Source organism: Ranitomeya imitator, chromosome 2 (genome assembly GCF_032444005.1).
Source record: "Ranitomeya imitator isolate aRanImi1 chromosome 2, aRanImi1.pri, whole genome shotgun sequence".
NCBI lineage: Eukaryota > Metazoa > Chordata > Amphibia > Anura > Dendrobatidae > Ranitomeya > Ranitomeya imitator.
The window spans coordinates 367,523,187-367,543,705 of NC_091283.1; the positions used below are offsets into that span (position 1 = coordinate 367,523,187).

At 43.4% G+C, this 20,519-nt stretch overlaps 1 protein-coding gene and 1 pseudogene across 2 annotated transcripts in view; both read right to left on the minus strand.

The window, feature by feature from the left end:
• The window catches only part of LOC138663928 (zinc finger protein 665-like), a 256,803-nt pseudogene that overhangs the window by 124,486 nt on the left and 111,798 nt on the right, over positions 1-20,519 (minus strand).
• Positions 1-20,519, minus strand: part of LOC138663916 (oocyte zinc finger protein XlCOF22-like) — a 64,640-nt gene that overhangs the window by 14,016 nt on the left and 30,105 nt on the right. Inside the window, exons 1-6 of one of the 2 annotated variants that reach the window (XM_069750288.1) lie at positions 20,377-20,429; positions 17,173-17,322; positions 16,864-17,043; positions 16,663-16,786; positions 16,486-16,583; positions 16,225-16,306 (exon numbers count right to left, since the gene is read on the minus strand). In XM_069750288.1, the coding sequence (XP_069606389.1) occupies positions 16,225-16,306; positions 16,486-16,583; positions 16,663-16,786; positions 16,864-17,043; positions 17,173-17,250 (562 nt within the window). In that variant the 5' untranslated portion in view covers positions 17,251-17,322; positions 20,377-20,429. Of the gene's footprint in view, positions 1-16,224; positions 16,307-16,485; positions 16,584-16,662; positions 16,787-16,863; positions 17,044-17,172; positions 17,323-20,376; positions 20,430-20,519 lie in introns of those variants that run through there. The other variant, XM_069750286.1, reaches the window with a different exon arrangement.

Consider the following 20,519-nt stretch of genomic DNA (forward strand, 5'->3'; position numbering starts at 1 on the left):
TGAACCTCCAAGTGTTTCACTACAGTTTATAGCGCAGAGCCGTTAAAATAAAAAAAATTTTTTTCGCAAAAATGATTTTTTAGCCCCTAGCTTTGTATTTTTACAAGGGTAACAGAATAAATTGGACCCCAAAAGTTGTTGTCCAATTTGTCCTGAGTACGCTGATACCCCATATGTGGGGGGGAACCACTGTTTGGGAGCATGGCAGAGCTCGGAAGGGAAGGAGCGCCATTTGGAATGCAGACTTAGATGGATTGGTCTGCAGGAGTCACGTTGCATTTGCGGAGCCCCTGATGTACCCAAACAGTACAAACCCCCCACAAGTGACCTCATATTGGAAACTAGACCTCCCACGGAACTTATCTAGATGTGTTGTGAAAACTTTGAACCCCCAAGTGTTTCACTACAGTTTACAATGCAGAGCCGTGAAAATAAAAAATCCTTTTTTTTTTCCACAAAAATGATTTTTAGCCCCCCAAATTTTTATTTTCCCAAGGATAACAAGAGAACTTGGACCCAAAAAGTTGTTGTCCAATTTGTCTCGAGTACGATGATACCCCATATGTTGGGGTAAACCCCTGTTTGGGCACACGGGAGAGCTCGGAAGTGAAGGAGCACTGTTTTACTTTTTCAATGCAGAATTGGCTGGAATTGAGATCGGACGCCATGTTGCGTTTGGAGAGCCCCTGATGTGCCTAAACAGTGGAAACCCCCCAATTATAAATGAAACCCTAATCCAAACGCACCCCTAACCCTAATCCCAACTGTAACCCTAACCACACACCTAACCCTGACACACCCCTAATTCTAATCCCAACCCTAATCCCAACCGTAAATGTAATCCAAACCCTAACCCTAGCCCTAACCCTAGCCCTAACCCTAGCCCTAACGGGAAAATGGAAATAAATACATTTTTTTTAATTTTATTATTTTTCCCTAAGGCTAGGTTCACATTGCGTTAGGGAAATCCGTTTAGCGCTAGCGGATTGCGCTAACGCAATGTCTTTTTAGGTGTCGTGTTTAGTGGTCGCATTAACATCCCCGCTCTGGAAGATCGGGGATCGGACCTCGGGCGCGCCGCGGACGCTGCAAGCAGCGTCCGAGGCGCGCCACAGAGGAACGGCACCTAGCTAGCGCGAGCCGAAAATGGCACGCTATAGCGATGCGCTACACCCGACAATCACATTGCTGTCAATGGGTGTGCTAACGGACCCGTTGCACGGCGTTAATTGTGACATTTTCGCCGTGCAACGCTGTCCGTTAGCGTTAACCCATTAACGCAATGTGAACCTAGCCTAACTAAGGGGGTGATGAAGGGGGGTTTGATTTACTTTTATAGCGTTTTTTATATCGGATTTTTATAGCAAAAGACGCTTTTTATAGCAAAAAAGTTTTTGCGTCTCCACATTTTGAGACCTATAATTTTTCCATATTTTGGTCCACAGAGTCATGTGAGGTCTTGTTTTTTGCGGGACGAGTGGACGTTTTTATCGGTTACATTTTCGGACACGTGACAGTTTTTGATCACTTTTTATTCCGATTTTTTGTGAGGCAGAATGACCAAAAACCAGCTATTCATGAATTTCTTTTCGGGGAGGCGTTTATACCGTTCCGCGTTTGGTAAAATTGATGAAGCAGTTTTATTCTTCGGGTCAGTACGATTACAGTGATACCTCATTTATATCATTTTTTTAATGTTTTGGCGCTTTTATACGATAAAAGCTATTTTATAGAAAAAATAATTATTTTGGCATCGCTTTATTCTGAGGACTATAACTTTTTTATTTTTTTGGTTATGATGCTATATGGCGGCTCGTTTTTTGCGGGACAAGATGACGCTTTCAGCGGTACCATGGTTATTTATATCCGTCTTTTTGATCGCGTGTTATTCCACTTTTTGTTCAGCGTTATGATAATAAAGCGTTGTTTTTTGGCTCGTTTTTTTTTTTTCTTACGGTGTTCACTGAAGGGTCTAACTAGTGGGCCAATTTTATAGGTCGGGTCGTTACGGACGCGGCGATACTAAATATGTGTACTTTTATTGTTTTTTTGTTTTTTTTTTTAGATAAAGAAATGTATTTATGGGAATATTTTTTTTTTCTTCTTTATTTAGCAATTTTTTTTTTTTTTTTTTTACACGTGTGGAAATTTTTTTTTTTACTTTTTCACTTTGTCCCAGGGGGGGACATCACAGATCACCGATCTGACAGTGTGCACAGCACTCTGTTAGATCGGTGATCTGACATACAGCCGGGCAGGATTAGAGCTGCAGCTGCAGCCTGATCCTGACCCGGAAGTGCTCCCTGCAGGACCCGAATGCAGCCCGGCGGCCATTTTGGATCCGGGGACTGCATGGAGAAGACGCTCGGTACACGGTGAGCACATCATTGTGTACCGATCGTCTCAGGGAAGCCCGCAGGGAGCCCCCTCCCTGCGCGATGCTTCCCTGCACCGCCGGCACACCGCGATCATCTTTGATCGCGGTGTGCCGGGGGTTAATGTGCCGGGAGCGGTCCGTGACCGCTCCTGGCACATAGTGCCGGATATCAGCTGCGATAGGCAGCTGAAACCCGGCCGTGAGCGCGGCCGATCGCATATGACGTACTATCCCGTCACTGGGAATTAAGTCCCAGGTCACCTGGACGGGATAGTACGTCATATGGGATTAAGGGGTTAAACTAAATGGAGGACTATGGGGTGTGCCTTTTACTATATGGAGAACTATGGGGTGTGTTATATTAAACAAGCAAAATGCTGCCTATTCATTGAGTGATTGGATTGTTTATGGTTCATTGTTCTCAACAGCACATCACCCGGTGAAAACTGCAGATATGCTATTGTTAACATGATACTGTGTGGGTACAGATTGATCTACTAGTGATTGCTCTGTCCTCATCATTTTTACTCAGCCTGTGTAAAGGGGCCGGGAAAGAAGGGTCGAACAACTTCAATATTTTCGCTCACACTCGTTTAACGACCTGAACTCAGGGCATGTAAATATAACTGAATGTTTCTGTGTGATGGTGCAATATGTTGGCATTTGGGACCCCACTTTGTCTAAAACTGGCCCTGCTATCATCATATTAACAATAGGAATTAATTGAGCACACTGTGAAATACATAGTTTGAAAATAAAATAACCATTTTTGAATTACCGTTTACTTGTTCCTTCTGCCTATCCAAAAAATAAGAATAAAAGACGATCAAAAATGTTATCTAATCCAAAATTCTAACAGTAAAAGCATTAACTCATATAGTAAAAAATAAATAAATAAAAACCCCTCTCAGGTTCTTCATCTGTCAATAGAAAAATAAGGGGTTTCTACATTATGTGACGCCAAAAGGCTCTGGAAAACTGATATAGTTCCTAAAAAACAAACAAAGACATGAACAGTCTATAATCTTAAGGGTAGGTTAATTTTAACAATGAAAAATAGAATATCAAAAATAAAATCCAAAAAATCACATATTTGTATAAATTGTATACATTTATTTGCATTTTGCAGTGAGAAATAAGTATTTGATCCCCTACCAACCATTAAGAGTTCTGGCATCTACAGACCAGTTAGAATCAACATGTTACCTGCATTAACCCCTTTCGGACGTCGGATGGGATACTACGTCCGATGTCAGAATCCTCGCTTTGAGGTTGGCTCCGGCAGTGAGCCCACCTCAAAGCAGCAACATGCTAGCTGTTTTCAACAGCAGACATGTGCCCGCAATAGGCGATGGTGGAATCTGTCCGCGCCTATTAAGTAGTTAAATGCCACTGTCAAACTCTGGCAGCGGCATTTAATGAGCGCTTCCGGCCATCGGGCCAGAAATACGCGCACCGGGGGTCAACGGTGTGTTGGCATGACAACCAGAGGTCTCCTTAAGACCGCTATGGTTGCTGATGCTGGATTGTTATGAGCGCCACCCTGTGGTCAGCGCTCATGGAGGTGCAGTACTTCTGCTACATAGGGGCGATCTGAGCATTGCCTCTATGTAGCACAGCTAATCAAGTTACGGCAGCTTCTAGCCTCCCATGGAGGCTACTGAAGCATGCCAAACGTTGCTGTAAAAAAATGTGATGAAAAGTAAGAAAACAATAAAAAATACATAAAAGTTCAATTCACCTCCCTTTCACCCCATTCAAAATAAAACAATTTAAAAAAATCAAACCTACACATATTTGATAATGCCAAGTTCAGAATCGCCCGATCTATCAATAAAAAAAAGATTAACCTGATCGCTAAACGGCATAGCGAGAAAAAAAATCAAAACACCAGGATTACATTTTTTTGGTCGCCGAGACATTGCATTAAAATGCAATAATGGGAGATCAAAAGATCGTATCTGCACAAATGTGGTATCATTAAAAATGTCAGCTCGGCACACAAAAAATAAGCCCTCACCCAACCCGAGTTCACGTAAAACAGAAACGCTACGGGTCTCGGAAAATGGCACAATTTTGTTTTTTTTTGCAAACTTTGGAATTTTTTTTCACCACTTAGATAAAAAAGAACCTAGAATTGTTTGGTGTCTATGAACTCGTAATGACCTGGAGAATCATAATGGCAGGTCAGTTTTAGCATTTAGTGAACCTAGCAAAAAAGCCAAACAAAAAACAAGTGTGGGATTGCACTTTTTTGCAATTTCACCGCACTTGGAATTTTTTTTCCCATTTTCTGTTACACGACATGGTAAAACCAATGGTATCATTCAAAAGTACAGCTCGTCCCGCAAAAAATAAGTCCTCACATGGCCATATTGACAGAAAAATAAAAAGTTATGGCTCTGGGAAGAAGGGGAGAGAAAAACGAAAATGCAAGAACAAAAAAAAAATCTCCAGTCATGAAGGGTTAAAGACAGCTATCATACATAGTCACCTTTATAAAAGGCTCCTGTCCACAGACTCCATTAATCAGTCAGATTCTAACCTCTACAACATGGGCAAGACCATTGAGATTTATAAGGATGTCAGGAACAAGATCATAGACCTGCACAACGTTGGAATGGGCTACACAACCATAAGTAAGACGATAGGTGAGGAGACAACTATTGGTGCAATGGTAAGAAAACGGAACAAATTCAAAATGACTGTCAATAGACATCGATCTGTGCAAAATCTCACCTCATGGGGTATCCTTGATCACGAGGAAGGTGAGAGATCGGCCTAAAACTACACGGGGGGAACTTGTCATGAAAACCACTGGTAACACATTACTCCGTAAAGGTTTAAAATCCTGCAATGCCCACAAGGTCCCCCTGTTCAAGAAGGCACATGTGCAGGCCCGTCAGAAGGTTGCCAATGAACATCTGGATGATTTTCTGAGTGATTAGGAGAAGGTGCTGTAGTCAGATGAGACAAAAATTGAGCTCTTTGGCATTAACTCAACTCGCCATGTTTGGAGGAAGAGAAATGCTGCCTATGACCCAAAGAACACCGTCCTCACTGTCAAGCATGGAGGTGGAAACATTATGCTTTGGGGGTGTTTCTCTGCTAAAGGGACAGGACTACTTCACCGTATGAATGGGAGAATGGATGGAGCCATGTACCGTACAATTCTGAGTGACAACCTCCTTCCCTCCGCCAGGACATTAAAAATGAGTCATGGCTGGGTCTTCCAGCAAGACAATGATCCAAAACATACAGCCAAGGCAACAATGAGTGGCTCAAAAAGAAGCACATTAAGGTCATGGAGTGGCTTAGCCATTCTCCAGACCTTAATTCCATAGAAAACTTGTGGAGAGAGTTGAAGCTCTAAGTTGCCAAGCGACAGCCTTAAAGTCTTAATGATTTAGAGATGATCTGCAAAGAGGAGTGGACCAAAATTGCTCCTGAAATGTGCGCAAACCTCATCATCAACTACAAAACACATCTTACTGCTGTGCTTGCCAACAAGGGTTTTGTCACCAAGTATTAAGTCTTGTTTGCCTGAGGGATCAAATACTTATTTCTCATTGCAAAATACAAATACATTTGTATAATTTATACATTGTGCTTTTCTGGATTTTATTTTTGATATTCTATCTCTCAATGTTAAAATTAACCTACCCTTAAAATTATAGACTGTTCATGTCTTTGTCAGTGGGCAAACTTACAAAATCAGCAAGGGATCAAATACTTATTTCCCCCACTGTATATATTGACACTAAAATGGTTTGGTTGCAAGGTCCACTGCATGCAAATTTCTGGAAAATGCCTGATGGATCAAACTTGTCACTACACCTATACTGTAGATGAATTTCTTGAGGGGTGCAATTTCCAGAATGGGGTCACTTTTGGGGATTTTCTGCTATTCTGGCATCTTAGGTGGTCTACAGAACATGCCCACAGCAAAATGTCACTTCTAAAAGCCCAATGGTGCACCTTCCCTTCCCCGCCATGCTGCTGTACTCAAAAGAAATAGCATAATAAATTAACTGGTACTTTTTTTTCTACTTATTTTTGTAACATATTCCTTGAGGAAAGAAATTCAAGCATCAGACAGATCCAATAAAAATTCCAGTGTTTATGAAGTCATATAAAAATCATGGAAGAACCTAACCCAACACGAACTGAAAAATGAGAAGGTCTGGCAGATGCGGTTTGAATACATGTTGTCACAACTCAGTTGTCGGGTGACCAGGAACCAGGGGTTCTTTCTCTGTCCCTAATTCTAGGGGGTGCCCTATCTCGCCCTATTCCCCGGGGTACTTCTGAAGGTGAAGATGCCGGGGCCATGTACCTTGTCTTATCTCCTGTATCTGCCCTTCATCTGTACCCTTCCCCCACCCAAGGAAGAGGGGATCAGCCGTGCACCCCAGTACACCAACCAGACAAACAAGGCAACACGAACAAGGGAAACTGAAAATACCAGGCATATAAATATTCACTCACATATAACAGAGGAATGCAACGGGAAGTGGAGGATGGGGAACAACTAAAGTAGGAGAAGAAAAGGGAATTATCACAATTACAAACAGTCACTGATAAACCCACCAAACTCCTTCCCATATAACCACCAAACAACTATCCTCCCAGCCATGCAACATAAGCCAGCTCTGATGATATCAGAGTGTCAGTCAAGACCCAGATTATATAGGGCAGTGGTACCCAACCTGTAGCTTGGGAGCCACATGTTGCTCACGGCCCCATGAACTGTGGCTCTCGGCTGTCTGCCAGTTGGTGCATTAGCTCCAGATTTAGTAAACTGGTGTGAAAAGCACATCTCAAAATGGTGAACTTTGTGAGTGGCCTTGAAGAGAAGAGCAGATTTGGGTACACATCTACTAGTCTTGGGGGAATAGAGATAATTTAAGTATGGTGCACTGGAGACAGGATGAAAATACCGGTCAGAAAAGGTGCTTGAATCTGGATGTGACTGTGTTGGGAGTGCGTGATGGGAGAATGCTGAATGTGGTGGGGTGTAGTGGGAACCCCTGGATCTTGGTATACTGCTTCGGGGTGATTTGTGTGCAAAAGATTTGGTTATCATTATACCCGTAATGGGGGCTTTGGTTGCCACTACTGTGAGGGGGCAGTAGCTGGAAGTGGCTCGCGACCCTCTTGCAGAGCTTTTCAGCTCAGGAGTAGGAGCAATCAGACGCTGCAGTCTTCTGGCACCTCTCTGTTGAGGTAACCCCGTGACACATGCCCTTAGTCATTGCACTGAACAAACTATTTACAAGTATTTTGTCATGCCTTGAATATATCAGCTGACTCAAACTGAGCTACTGCAAGAATCAGGAAGTGGGGAGACTCCAAGTCCAGGTGTGGTATGATTAAACAGGGTCATTACTCATAGTGGTAGATTAGGTTCTACCTCACATTCATTCCTCTTGGTGATCTCTTTTTCAATACATACATCCACCATGTTTCCCTGCTAAGTTTTTTCTTATGGTCTCCTCCTCTATTCAGTTGTTCAACCCTTTTCATGTCTTGTACTTTAAAGGCAGAACATCTCTTTTATGTACTAATGGAAAATGTTTTGATACTACAGATAAGTGTCTTCTAATTCTGACTTTTAAAGGGAGGGTGCCGTGATTTTAGTTTTTGTATTAATTATTGATTATATAATCAATTATTTTTAATACAAAAGTAAATGTACTACTTTAATACTTTTTTATTTATTCATTTTTACTTTTGCCACTGGAGGCCGCCATTTTCATTAGTGTGGGTGTAAGTGTCTGGACACGACACTTGCACACCTCACTTACGGCAGCCATGGGCATAGGAGCCAACAGTCGGGCTCCGACCGCTCCTCCTGCCTCTCAGCTGTGACTTGGGCACGCCCCCTGGGCTGCTACGTCACAGCTGTGAGAGGAGATCGCGGCCATTTTGTTTTTTTCCTCTGTCATCGCACACACAGCTCAGTGTGTGCGATCATAGCAGGAGCTGCCAGGGAGAAGCTGCTGCTGGGAGCGAGGGTCGGGGTGAGTATCTGCAGCCAGGAGCTGTGATTGCAGCCTGTACTTAGTATTACAGCACAGGCTGCAATCACTGCTCACTGCCACCCTGTTCAGAGCAGAGCAGGGAGATCGTCACACTGCTCTGCCCTGAACAGGACTCAGCACTTCCTGGGAGAGGACTGAAGGTAAGTACAGAGTTTTTATTTTCTTATGCATCTACCACTGCTACCTGCCCCTATATACCACTGCTACCAGCCCTTATATACCACTGCTACCTGTCCCTATATACCACTGCTACCTGTCCCTATATACCACTGCTACCTGCTCCTATATACCACTGCTACCTGCTCCTATATACCACTGCTACCTGCTCCTATATACCACTGCTACCTGCTCCTATATACCACTGCTACCTGCCCTTATACACCACTGCTACCTGTCCCTATATACCACTGCTACTAGCCCCTATATACCACTGCTACTAGCCCCTATATACCACTGCTACCAGCCACTATATACCACTGCTACTAGCCCCTATATACCACTGCTACCTGCCCCTATATACCACTGCTACTAGCCCCTATATACCACTGCTACTAGCCCCTATATACCACTGCTACTAGCCCCTACATACCACTGCTACTAGCCCCTATATACCACTGCTACTAGCCCCTATATACCACTGCTACCTGTCCCTATATACCACTGCTACCTGCTCCTATATACCACTGCTACTAGCCCCTATATACCACTGCTACCAGCCACTATATACCACTGCTACTAGCCCCTATATACCACTGCTACCAGCCCCTATAAACCACTGCTGCCTGCCTCTATATACCATCTACGACTGCTGCCTGCCTCTTTATACCATCTACCACTGCTACCTCTGTCCTGTGTAGCTAATCTAGTCTTGTGTAGCTAATCTAGTCTTGTGTAGCTAATCCTGTCCTGTGTACAGTATCACACAAGATAGGATTAGATACACGGCGCAGCACAGTATCACACAGGACAGGATTAGATACACGGCTCAGCAGTCAGTATCTAATCCTCTCCTATGCACTCCTCTCCCCCCTGCGTGTCTTTCCCCATTGTGGTTTATTATTTTTGTTGTGGGAGATGAGGGAGTCGAGGATTATGCGTTCGGTATGGTATAAAAAAGATTAATAAAGGACTTTATTCTGGCCGAGTCTTTATTTACAATACATGTGAGATCTATGTGGCGGCATTATGGGTGATCTATATGGCGGTATTATGTGAGAAGCATATGGTGGTATGTGAGAACACTGGCGGTATTATGTGTGATCTATATGGTGGTATGTGAGAACACTGGCGGTATTATGTGTGATCTATATGGTGGTATGTGAGAACACTGGCGGTATTATGTGAGAAGCATATGGTGGTATGTGAGAACACTGGCGGTATTATGTGTGATCTATATGGCGGTATGTGAGAACACTGGCGGTATTATGTGTGATCTATATGGTGGTATGTGAGAACACTGGCAGTATTATGTGTGATCTATATGGTGGTATGTGAGAACACTGGCGGTATTATGTGTGATCTATATGGCGGTATGTGAGAACACTGGCAGTATTATGTGTGATCTATATGGCGGTATGTGAGAACACTGGCGGTATTATGTGTGATCTATATGGTGGTATTATGTGAGAACTGTATGACAGTATTGTGTGATCTATTTGATAGTATTGTGTGTGATCTATATGGCAGTATTATGCGAGAACACTATGGCAGTATTATCTTCAGAAAGTGGACCCATTCTATGGTGGTTCTGGCTGAGCACCTGCACGCGGGTCTGGGGTAATAGAGGGGACAGCGTGACCTCCAGTTAGGTGCAGTCAGGGGAAGGCTGGTGAGGCAGCTGAAGAGAGGGGTCTCATTTTTATCGTTACTATATGGCTACATTTCCTTCCCAGCGTCACCCCGGACTGCGCCTGTCGCCTCGCTTTCACACATCGCCAGGACAGGCTGCGGAAGACAGGATCTGAGGAGGGGAATGGGGTCTGCATGCAAAGTCTGGATCAGACCAGGCCATCAATCCGCAGAAATGTTTCCTGGATTTCTGTGGAGCAGACGGTCCATCCATGTGTATAAAAGACAGCGCCCTATGTACAATCCCTGGCTGCTCCGCGCACCAAACAGGGGGCCCCTATAGACCAGCACACTGCTCTCCTGAAATACTCTGTGCTGCTGTCACCCTGCTCCCTCCACCACATATCTCCCAGAATCCTTGCTGCCTGCCATCCTTGGTGACTTTCTACTTGTCAGTATAAGGCTGCCTTCACACTATCATTATTTGGTCAGTATTTTACCTCAGTATTTGTAGCCAAAACCAGGAGTGGGTGATAAATGCAGAAGTGGTGCATATGTTTCTATTATACTTTTCCTCTATTTGTTCCACTCCTGGTTTTGGCTTACAAATACTGAGGTAAAATACTGACCAAATACTGATAGTGTGACGGCAGCCATACTCTGCAGTCACCAACAAAATGGCTGCTCAGTGGGTTCCTGAATATCATCCTCTCTAATCCCTTAGCAAACACCCATAAGGAGAGGAGAGGAGACATCACACACGTCAGCAGACTCCGCCCATAATTACTGCAGTGCTGTAATGTGAGCTATTTGTACACTAGGTTTTTCTGAAATTTCAGCAGCTGCTCCCCCTAGTGTTGAAAAGTGGAAATTCCAAAACTTTTCAAATTATTTTTCATATTTTACTAAATTATAAACAAATGATAATATTTTTTAAGAAAATGTAATCATTAATTCTTTACATTTTTACAATTTCTGAAAAAAATTTTTTTTTGATGGCACCTTCCCTTTAAAGGCCCATTGTACAGCTGACATATTGAATATTACAGTGGGTGTAAGTGATCAAATAAACTACATATGTGGTATTACAATTAATATACCGCATATACTCGAGTATAAGCAGAGTTTTTAAGCACATTTTTTATGCTGAAAAAGCCCCCTCGGCTTAAACTCGAATGAGGATCCCACAAGATGGAAGGGTGCGGGCACAGTAGTCGCAGCGGCCGGCTTCCTGCAGCTGCCAGGCAATCACGTGTGCCCGCTAATTAAGGGAATGAATATTCACTGCCCACCACTCCCAAGGGCGTAGAGAGCAGTGAATATTTATTCCCTTTAGTAGCGGGCACACTTGAAAGCCCAGCCCGCTGCAAGAAGTCGGCAGCTGCTGCTCCTGTGCCCGTTACTAAAAAGCAATGAATATTCACTGCTGTCTGCGCACATAGTCCCAGCGTGGAGAGCAGTGAGTATTCTGGCATCTGTCCTCTGCTTGTAAGCAGCGCATGACCTTCAATGCCATGTGTTGCATAGAAGAAAAAATCAGCTGCTGGCATTGGAACAAGACACTGCAAGGGCACACAGGGAAGGTAAGTAGAATAGTTTATTTTTTTTATGTTTTTCTGATGGGGGCCATGCATACCAAGATAAGGATGAGGAGCCATGCATACCAGGATAGGGGTGAGGAGGCCATGCACACCAGGAAGGGGATGAGGTGGCCATGCATACCAATATAGGGATGAGGGGCCACGCAAACCAGGATAGGGATGAGGGGGCCATGCATACCAGGATAGGGATGAGGAGTAGTGATGAGCGAGTATACTCGTTGCTCGGGTTTTCCCGAGCACGCTCGGGTGGTCTCCGAGTATTTGTAACTGCTCAGAGATTTAGTTTTCATTGCCTCAGCTGCATGATTTACAGCTGATAGACAGCTTGAATACATGTGGGGATTCCCTAGCAACGAGGCAACCCCCACATGTACTCAGGTTGGCTAGCAGCCGTAAATCATGCAGCTGAGGCAATGAAAACTAAATCTCCAAGCAGTTACAAATACTCGGAGACCACCCGAGCGTGCTCAGGAAAACCCAAGCAACGAGTATACTCGCTCATCACTAATGAGGCCATGCACACCAGGATGGGGATGAGGTGGCCATGCATACCAATATAGGGATGAGGGGCCACGCAAACCAGGATAGGGATGAGGGGGCCATGCATACCAGGATAGGGATGAGGAGTAGTGATGAGCGAGTATACTCGTTGCTCGGGTTTTCCCGAGCACGCTCGGGTGGTCTCCGAGTATTTGTAACTGCTCAGAGATTTAGTTTTCATTGCCTCAGCTGCATGATTTACAGCTGATAGACAGCTTGAATACATGTGGGGATTCCCTAGCAACGAGGCAACCCCCACATGTACTCAGGCTGGCTAGCAGCCGTAAATCATGCAGCTGAGGCAATGAAAACTAAATCTCCAAGCAGTTACAAATACTCGGAGACCACCCGAGCGTGCTCAGGAAAACCCAAGCAACGAGTATACTCGCTCATCACTAATGAGGCCATGCACACCAGGATGGGGATGAGGTGGCCATGCATACCAATATAGGGATGAGGGGCCATGCAAACCAGGGTAGGGATGAGGAGGCCAAGCATACCAGTATAGGGATGATGAGGCCATGCATACCAGTATAGGGATGAAGAGGCCATGCATACCAGTATAGGGATGAGAAGCCATGCATACCAGTATTAGGATGATGGGACAATGTATACCAGGCTTATACTCGAGTCAATACGTGTTCCCAGTTTTTTGTGGTGAAATTAGGTGCTTCTGCTTATACTCGAGTATATACGGTATATGTATATATCATACGTTTAATTTGTTCCAGATAAAAAAGCTCCTTGGTATTCTGCATGTGCTTTAAGCATGTGCAGACTGTGTGGTCACATTTGTATGAACCTTGTGTTGATAGCCAGGTGTCATTTGTACTTAGGGTTTCACTTAAAATACAGACTGGGCTAGTGGACAACTCCAATCGTAGGTGCTTTTCTGGCTACAAACCACAGTGGTTTTGATAACATAATTTTTGTCTTGGAATAATATGGGAATATGTTCGGTAATTAGTTTTCTAACCGCTCCAAGTTGTGGACTGTATATTGATACAAAAGTTGCTGGGCTGTTCACGTGATTCTTACCTATGATGCACGTTTTTTATCCTCAACATATCCTCTCTATTTTTTCCATTGACTAAATTCTCTGCTCTCTCTCTCTAAAGCCCAATGTGGATAATGCCGTCCTTTCAATATATTTTTTATATCCTGCAATTCTGTTTTATATCGTGTTTCCAAAGTGCAATTTCGTTTGACCCTAAAAAAAATCCCCCACAGGAATATTTTTCGCAACTTTTTTAAAGTAACCGGAGGTCGCATACAGTATTGAATTCGTTGATGTCTCCTGAAAGGAGCGATTACTACATTCATGTCATAAACAAAACAGAGGGCGATATCCAGAAAATTAATATCTTTCTTCTGATGACCCTGAATAAATTTTAAATTAAAGTTGTTGACATTAATATATGACAACAATTTGGATCCCAAAACCTCAGGTCCTTGCCATATCAGGAGCAGGTCGTCGATGAAACGACCATAGCACCTGATATAATCGGAGAAAGGATTAGCATCCGAAAAAATATACATTTCTTCCCAATATGCCATAAAAATGTTGGCTATAGATGGTGAGAAACCCAACACCCGTTGATGCTCCTTGTTGTTGCAAATAAAATTTCCCATTAAATGAAAAATAATTATGACCCCCATAGAAATGCTGTAGCCATAATAATGAAACCCTGAATCTGTGGTTGGTAAGAAAAACATTTTTTTTAAACTATGATGTAAGGCTTGATTATGAGGGATGGACAGGTATAACGATACCACATCACACGTCATCCAAGAGCTAGTTACTGAATATTTAGTTTTGTTCAGTGATACTATTGCATGATTTGTGCTTCTGGTAAAACTTGGAAGATTAGCCAACAAAGGCTGGAGCAGGTAAAGGTCAACCCAGGTGCTAAGGTTTTCACCTAGGATCCCTATCCCTGCAACAACTGGTCTGAGCGGGGGAGGCGGTGGTGGTTATGCACTTTCAGCAAAGAAGAGGAAATTTCTTGAGGGGTGTAGTTTATAAAAATGAGGTCACTTGTGGGGTAGGGAGGTTCTGCTATTCTGATACATCTGGGGGTCTGCAAATGGCAGCTTCTGACCACATATTGGGTATTGTCAGAGTCAGGAGATACTAGGGTATTGCAGTATAGAGCAAAAATCACGGTCTGCTATAAAGCTCAACACAGGCTGGCCTTCATGTCATGGGTCTTCAGCAGATGCCCAGCTGTCACAACAACACATCGAGACCTCACAATTGGTTTACAGTGGGGCAATAGGTACACGGAACGGCGGGCCCCTTGTATGCGCATTTTATAAGCCATTGTCAGAGACTGACAGTGGCATTTAAGAGGTTAACAGAAACAGGTGGAGATCAGCTTCACCACTGATATTAGAGGGAGATCCTAGCTGTGTATTACAACCATACGTGCCTGCAATAATGCAACCTCAGTTTCTGACCTCAGAATCACCAAGACCAGAAGAATCATTTCAAAGTTATCATCACATAAAATTACACATATCAGATTTGAAAAACGGGGCCTGGTAAGGAACAACAAAAGTGGAAGCAGGGGTTAAATAAGAGGATCTTGGGAACTAACTAATATGTAGAAGAAATAGAAAAAAAAACTGTGACTATAGACAATAACATCTACTAAAATGATCGCTCTCCATCCAACAGTCTTCATCGTGAATGATTTAGTAGCCAGTGATGAAATATCCCTGGGTAATTAGAGTACCGTATTTTGCGGGTTATAAACCACACCGGATTATAAGTCGCACCCCAAATTTTGAGGAGAAAGATAGGAAAAAAACTTTTTTTTAATAAAATGGTGGTGCTTCTTATAATCCATTAATCTTATTGCTTACCGGGGGTGGTGATCTCATCTCTCGAGATCTTGGTGCCGAGATCCCCATCTCCATCTGCGCCTCCTCCAGCAGCCATTTTCCCGGAGTCCATCGCATAGTAAACCATGTATGTGCAGGGGCTCTGGGCTTCACAAAATGCCAGCAGAGCCCCCCGCACCACCGAACACCTGCAGCGGCTCGCATCCGAACACCCCCTCATCCCAGCCTGCGGCCTGCAGCAACGCTTCACTCTAGCATCCTCCAGCAGCGACCCCAGGACCCTGCTCCACCGCGGCGGTAAGGTATATCCGCATTATAAGACGCACCCCCATTTTACCCCCAAATTTGGGGGAAAAAAGTGCATCTTACAATCTGGAAAATACGGTATGTGCTTGGGGGTCCGGGCAATCCAAACTATTGTAGGAGCTGAAAACTTCTGTCACACATTTTGAGTTTCTAGAAGAGATATTACACATTTAGAGATAACTGTATAACACAGTACACAGCTGAGTTGTCTTAAATTTAGGTCTCAGACATTCAGCAGAGGCAATGGAGACCTTTCTTCAAGATCACCAAGGAGATCCAGTCTCACCGCCCCCAACATCATATCACATCCCTAACAATTACATGAGATAGTATCCAACCAAGTACTATGAAAAAAAAATGGACAAGAGCAGTCTCAGTGTGAAAGCGCCATTAGTAACAGAAGGAAACTATCTTTTTCATCTTCACCAAGACAGCACCTGAGCTAAAGGTTTCTCACCTAGGACAAGAAACCACAGATGCAGTAGGGAAGGAAAAACTTTTTATACCTACTGGTTTCCTGTCCTGGGTGGGTGAACTCTCTTTACTCCTGATGCTATCACGGGTAAACGAAAATAATCCTCATTGAGATCAGCATATGATGTTCAAATTCCATAAGCACATGTTATCACCAATAAAAGTATCACAATTTCATTACTATTTAATTAGTATTTTGACTGAAAGAGAGAATTTGTCCTATCTGCATTTAGTGGTTACTACTCACCTGGGTAGTCATATGTAGGAATCTCCTCTTTACACCACTCATCACCAATCACATAGGTCTCTATATGTGTCAGATCTTCATCCTGGAACAAATATTGTAAAAGTCACATCTATGATTAGCTCTAATCCTGCCATCTCCTCCGTTCTCATTACCCAAGCATAAAATATATAATACTGGTAGATAAAACAAGACTGAACACAAGACCTTCACAGCCGTCTACACATCATAGGGGAGATCTCATGACACCTTCTCTCCACCTACCTGATGATCGTGAGGAACTTCGGGGTTTTCTTGTTTACAGTCCTGTGGAATAAGAGGATGGGGACATCTCTCTGGTGTTGTCCTATTACTGGATAGAACTGGAGGAAATACATGCAGGAACTAAATTCATTGTTTACACACAGATAGTTATATGCCATCTGTATTTTGTCCTATTACCTGGTGATGTGAGGGGCTGGACAACCTCCATCATGACGTCCTTGTACAGATCTTTGTGTTCTTCTAAATACTCCCACTCCTCCATGGAGCAATAGATGGCAACATCCTGACACCTTATTGGAACCTGACACATACAATGATACCGTCATCACCCTGATCCCTTCATACAGTATAATGTCCCAGCATTCCCAGCAGTGTCACCTCTCCAGTCAGCAGCTCAATCATCTTGTAGGTGAGTTCTAGGATCTTCTGGTCATCGATATCCTCATATAAGAGGGGGTAAAGTTCAGGCCCCGTGATTGGACTCAGGGGTCCTCCCCATCCCTCAGACACAGGGGCCTGACACCCCTCACTAGAGGTCTTCTTCACTACTGTGTAATCCTGGTTATGGAGAGACACATTAATAAATCTCCCTACAGACATTTCCAGAGTCCTCACCTCTCCAATTTCCTCCATCTGAAATTCCCATTGATAAGAATGATGTAATGTGACATCATCAGAATCTCTCACCTCTCCAGTAAGCCGGATGAGGATCTCTAGGGTGAGGTGTAATATCCTCTCCACCATCTTGTCCATATTTCTATCCATCTTTGATGTGTCAACCAGGAAAATGCTCCTATATTGAAGATCTCCACTGAGAGGATCTGATATTGTAGAGACCTGAATGGTTAGAAGATGAGCCGATGTAACATCATAAAGAACCCATGTAATAATACAATAACTGGGGATGATAAGGAAACATTTAAGACAATATAATGTGTAGATGTAGATGTTGTATTGTCTCATTGTGGGGACTGGTTGCTCTAGTGGAGTGATCATTTATCATCTACCGATGGCTGGAAAATTCCTTAGCTGTGTTGTAACTACACCGTGTTCCAAATTATTATGCAAATGTTATTTTTCTCTGATTTTCTTAAATGGTCGGTGCAAATGACAGTCAGTCTAATAAAAGTCATCATCCGTTAGAGTCTACATCGAATTTTATTGAAGAAACCTCCCAATGATAACAGTATAATCTCCAAAATGAATAAAAACTCAAAATGTACTGTTCCAAATTATTAGGCACTGTAGAATTTCTAAGCATTTGATATATTTTAAAGAACTGAAAATGCTCATTTGTGGAATTTGCAGCATTAGGAGGTCACATTCACTATACAAAAAAGCTTTTTAACTCCAAAACATCCTAACAGGCCAAGTTAGTGAAATCGCCTTCACAATTCTTGCATCCATTGAACTTGTGAGTTTTGGAGAGTTTCGGTTTGTATTTCTTTGCATGAAGTCAGAATAGCCTCCCAGAGCTGCTGTTCTGGTGTGAACTGCCTCCCATGCTTGATGATACTCCAAAGATACTCTACAGGGTTGAGGCCAGGGGAAGATGGTGGCCACACCATGAGTTTATCTCCTTTTATGCCCATAGCAGCCAATGATTCAGAGGTATTCTTTGCAGCATGAGATGGTGCATTGTCATGCATGAAGATGATTTTGCTCCTGAAGGCACGTTTCTGCTTTTTACACCATGGAAGAAAGTTGTCAGAAACTCTATATACTTTGCAGAGGTCATTTTCACACCTTCAGGAACCTTAAAGGGCCCTACCAGCTGTTTCCCCATGATTCCGGCCCAAAACATGACTCCTCCACCTCCTTGTTGACGTCACAGCCTTGTTGGGACATGGTGGCCATACACCAACCATCCATTACTCCATCCATCTGGACCATCCAGGGATGCTTGACACTCATCAGTAAACAAGACTGTTTGGAAATTAGTCTTCATGTATGTCTGGGCCCACTGCAACCATTTCTGCTTGTGAACACTGTTTAGGGGTGGCCGAATAGGTTTATGCACCACCAGCTTCAAATAACTGTTTGCTGCTTTGTAATGGTATTTTGGCAGCTGCTCTCTTAATCCAATGAATTTGTCTGGCAGAAACCTTCCTCATTATGCCTTTATCTGCACGAACTCTGTCTGTGATCTGTTTCAGTCACAAATCTCTTCACAGTATGATGATCACTCTTAAGTTTAATAATGTTTTCATACCTTGTCCAAGGCATTGCACTATTTAACGCTTTTCAGCGGCAAAGAGATCCTTTTTAGTTCCCGTATTGCTTGAAACCTGTGGCCTGCTTAATAATGTGAAACATCATTTTTAAGTAGTTTTCCTTTAATTAGAATCACCTTTAAAACTAATTATCACGTTTTTAAGATTGATTTCAGTGATACATTGAGCCCTGAGACACAATACCATCAATGAGTTTATTTGAAAAACAAAACAATTAAATCTTTATGACACAAATCCAATTTGCATAATAATTTGAAACACGGTGTATTCATCAGCATAGATCCTAACAGTCGTGAATCCTAGACCCAAATCTGAGACTTTATCCCTGCCATGGGCAGTGAGCCACGTGTCCCGGCAAAATCCTTCTTAGAGCAGCACTGCGTAGCGTGAGCACTGAAAAACTGAGCAGATGTGAGTGTCCCCTAAGAAGACAGAAGTGGTTTATTGCCACCCTGTCTTATTTCCTGCATGCACAAAGTGCTCAATGAAAGACATGTGCTGAATAGAAGCTTCGACACAGCTGAGGCTTCTATTAGACTATCAGACACAGAGCTGCTGGGTCCTGGCTGACCCACAACAGCTCTGCCACTGGGTGTGTAATGGTTGTACAGCAATAGAGAGGAGTCAGAAGACTGCAGCATCTGATTTCTCCTACTCCTGCACTGATTATAAGCACTTCACTTTCATATTAAATGGTGTAGGTTTCTTTTAGCAGTGCAGGGGTTAATCTGCTCAGCTGAGAGCTCCTGGAAGCTTTCCTACACTAAGGCTCAGCTGTTCACTGTTAGCCACTCCCATCTCCTATATAATCTGGGCCCTGGCTACCTATTGCTGCATGGCTGGAGGTTGGTGGTGGTTATTATTGGAGAAGGCGTTTGGTGGATTTATCTGTGACTGTTGCTTGATTTTGGGTGTGTGATAATTCCCTTTCTTCTGCTAACACCATCCTCCACTCTGCAGTGCATTTCTCTGTTTGTGTTAGTATATTTGTATGATTGGCTTATATAAATGAATTCAAGTCTCCAGGTCCAGATGAATTACATCCTAGGGTACAGAAGGAGATAGCAGAGGAAGTTATTGAAACACTGTCCATAATCTTTGATGTAAATACTTTTAAGCCTAACGATGACAAAAGTATTCTCGGAGTACTTTATGTTTGCAAGCTTTCAGAGCACAGCGGCTCCTTCTTCAGCCATGATTACCAATTAATTAATTAGACAAAGGCATAACATTTAAGAGATATTACAGAATACCATTACCGTATTTTTCGGACTATAAGACGCACTTTTTTCCTCTAAATTTGGGAGGAAAGTGTGGGGTGCGTCTTATGGTACGGATGTAACATGTGGATAGGGGGAAGTGGCGGAGTGGGATCGCACTGGGATCCCATTTGCAAGAGGCAGAAAAATGTCCCCGCTGCAGGAATCCGGGGCTGGTGAAACCATGTGGTGCCGATGCTTAACGTGAAGGAATATTCATTAGCTGCTTCTCCGCCCACCTGTCAGCGCCGAGCAGTGAGCAGGAGCAGGAAATTAATATTCCTTCACTTAAATAATGGACCTACATGGTTTCCCCAGTGCTGGATTCTTGGCTGGGGAGATCGCGTGTCCGGTGCAGGAGGGGACAGGAGCAGGGTGCCACAAAAAGGATCGCATACCTGACAGCACAGCCCCAGCCAGGGCAATGCTGAATGCCGAGTGCTCCGCCATAGGAAATGTGTGAGGTCATGAAGAGGGCGGGCTGGAGCATCACATGACAGCACAAAGCCCTCCCTCCATGATGTCATCACAGGTCCTTCAG